The sequence below is a fragment of the Chiloscyllium plagiosum genome, unplaced genomic scaffold, assembly GCF_004010195.1.
Source record: "Chiloscyllium plagiosum isolate BGI_BamShark_2017 unplaced genomic scaffold, ASM401019v2 scaf_76908, whole genome shotgun sequence".
Taxonomy (NCBI): Eukaryota; Metazoa; Chordata; class Chondrichthyes; order Orectolobiformes; family Hemiscylliidae; genus Chiloscyllium; species Chiloscyllium plagiosum.
Genome location: NW_025203215.1, coordinates 3,181 through 5,480, shown reverse-complemented (window position 1 = coordinate 5,480; position 2,300 = coordinate 3,181). Strand labels below are relative to the sequence as shown.

The following is a 2,300-nucleotide window of genomic DNA, read 5'->3' as shown; positions in this document are numbered from 1 at the left end:
GGGGGGGGGGGGGGGGGGGGGGGGGGGGGGGGGGGGGGGGGGGGGGGGGGGGGGGGGGGGGGGGGGGGGGGGGGGGGGGGGGGGATCCTGATCGAGGTGTGTATGATTATGGACAGCGTGGGGAATAGGAATAAACAATTGCTCTTGACAGAGGAGTGGATAACCAGGGGGCTTAGATTTCAGGTCGAGGGCGGGAGGGAATTAGAAGGGAATGAAGGAGAAAGTTTCTCACCCAGAGATGGGAAACTGCCGAGAGGTGAGGGAGAGGTAGCACAAATGCGAACTTGAAATGCCAGAGGGACAAGAGTAGATAGGTGGGATGGGCTGAACGGCTTCTTTCGGTGCTGTAGCTCTCTCCGACTCACCCAAACTACAGCGTAAAGGGAGGAACAGAAAGGAGAATTTGGTCAACTGATACGAAACTCTATTTTGGTCAAGACGGGGAGCCACATTTGAGGGATTGGAAAGGTCCTAGCTCCTGCCCATCCTGTATTTGGTTTGTTTTGCATTCTCTGACCACCTTCTCCTCCCTCCTGTCGTTCCGCAGGACCAGTGCCAGGGGTTGACGGAGAAAGTGACTGGTAACCTGAGCCTATCTGAGACGGACGGGATCCCCCTGGCGGGCACCAGTCGCTGGAGCGAGCTCTCCGACCAGGAGCGCCTCAACCAGAACTTCCGAGCCTACAAGATCTTCAGCACTTACCTGCGGCTGTACCTGAACAACGTTCCAGAATGTGGGCAGTACCCGCGCCTGCCGGACGCCATCATGGAGCTCTACACGCAGACGGAGAGTTTTGTGGTGCTGATCAGTCAGCTGACGATGGCCATGGGGCTGCCCGTGCCCTCAGTCAGGGTGCCCAACGTTGACACCCCCAAGGACTGGGATAGGAAGGTCTGGGGCCATCATCTCTTGGTGGAACTCAGTAACTGGTCGCTGCGTTCTGTGCGTGACTTCAGCAAACTGAAGACCAACCTCTCGTCCAACCGAGCACGCCGGAACCAGCTGAGGGGGGCGCAGCTGAGGTAAGACGCCTCGCTGCCAAGGCCATGCCCGCCCCCCCCCCAACCCATCCACCCACACCGCCAACCCAACCCACCCACACCGCCAACCCAACCCAACCCAATCCTTTCTGAAGAAGGGCTTATGCCCGAAACGTCGATTCTCCTGCTCCTTGGACGCTGCCTGACCTGCTGCGCTTTTCCAGCAACACATTTTCAGCTCTGATCTCCAGCATCTGCAGCCCTCAGTTTCTCCTCCAACCCAATCCCACCCAACCCGATCCCATCCAACCCAAATCAACCCAACCCAATCCAATTCCACCTAATCCCACCCAATCCAACCCAACCTAAACCAACCCAATCCAACCCATTCCAACTCAACCCAACCTCAACCTCATTCCTGATGATGAAGGGTTTTTGCCCGTAACGTCAATTTCCCTGCTCCTCGGATGCTGCCTGACCTGTGGCTTTCCAGCGCCACTCTGATCGAAACGCTAACCTCAACCAACCCAATCCAACCCAACTCAACTCAATCCAACCTAACCCAACCCAACCCAACCCAACCCAAATCCTAATGTCTATCAAAGAGAGGGGAATCCGCGGCTAGCAGCCGCCAGAAGATGGCCAACCGACCTCTGACCTTGGGAGGAGGGATGCTGGGGTGGAGTGGAGTGAGCCACTGGCCCACAAGGGGGATTGTCTGGAAGGGAGTGGGTCACCCTCCCAGGTCTGAGAAAACCCAGAAACCCTTGAGCGCTGATCCCAATGTTTCACCGGGTGGGCGGTGCGTAAAAAGGGCTGTTTCTTTTTTTTTGTCGCAGTGTTCCCCCTCCACCTGTAGATGTCGAGAGCCGGCAGCAGTGAGGGCGATGCCAGCTTGGCATCCGCCTCCAGCCACACCTGCTGGTCGGAGAGTGGAACTGCGCTCCAACCGCGACGTTCGCTTTGCAGTCCAGTTCCGTGTGCGGATGTCCCCGTGACGGGTTAGGAGCAGGGCTGCCCTGGCTGCTCAGTGTTCTGGAAGTTTCTTTGGCGTAACGCCACTGGCTCGCATGCTTTCCCAGCTCCCAACCCCCTCTCAGTTAGTCAATGTGATCGAGCTCCCAGTGGGAGAGGGCTCCGCACCCCTTACACGCTTTGGGGGAAATGATGTTTCTGCTGAACCTCCCATTGGATTGATGAGGGAGCTGATTCGGTTGATCCCCAGGTCCTTGGGATCCTCCTGAAGCCCACTGGAGTTACCAGTGTGCTCCCTTCCATTGCAGGGGGTCAGCAGGAGGCAACTGAGGAACAGACTGTTA

General features: G+C 57.7%; 1 protein-coding gene across 1 annotated transcript; it reads left to right on the top strand.

Moving 5' to 3' along the window:
* Positions 1-547: 547 nt before the first annotated feature.
* On the top strand, positions 548-1,297 carry LOC122546273 (ciliary neurotrophic factor-like; the record flags this gene model as incomplete). The annotated part of the gene is made up of 1 exon (XM_043685047.1): positions 548-1,297. A coding segment is annotated over one exon (480 nt), but the record flags the coding sequence as incomplete, so codon positions are not given.
* Between the last annotated feature and the right edge of the window lie 1,003 nt (positions 1,298-2,300).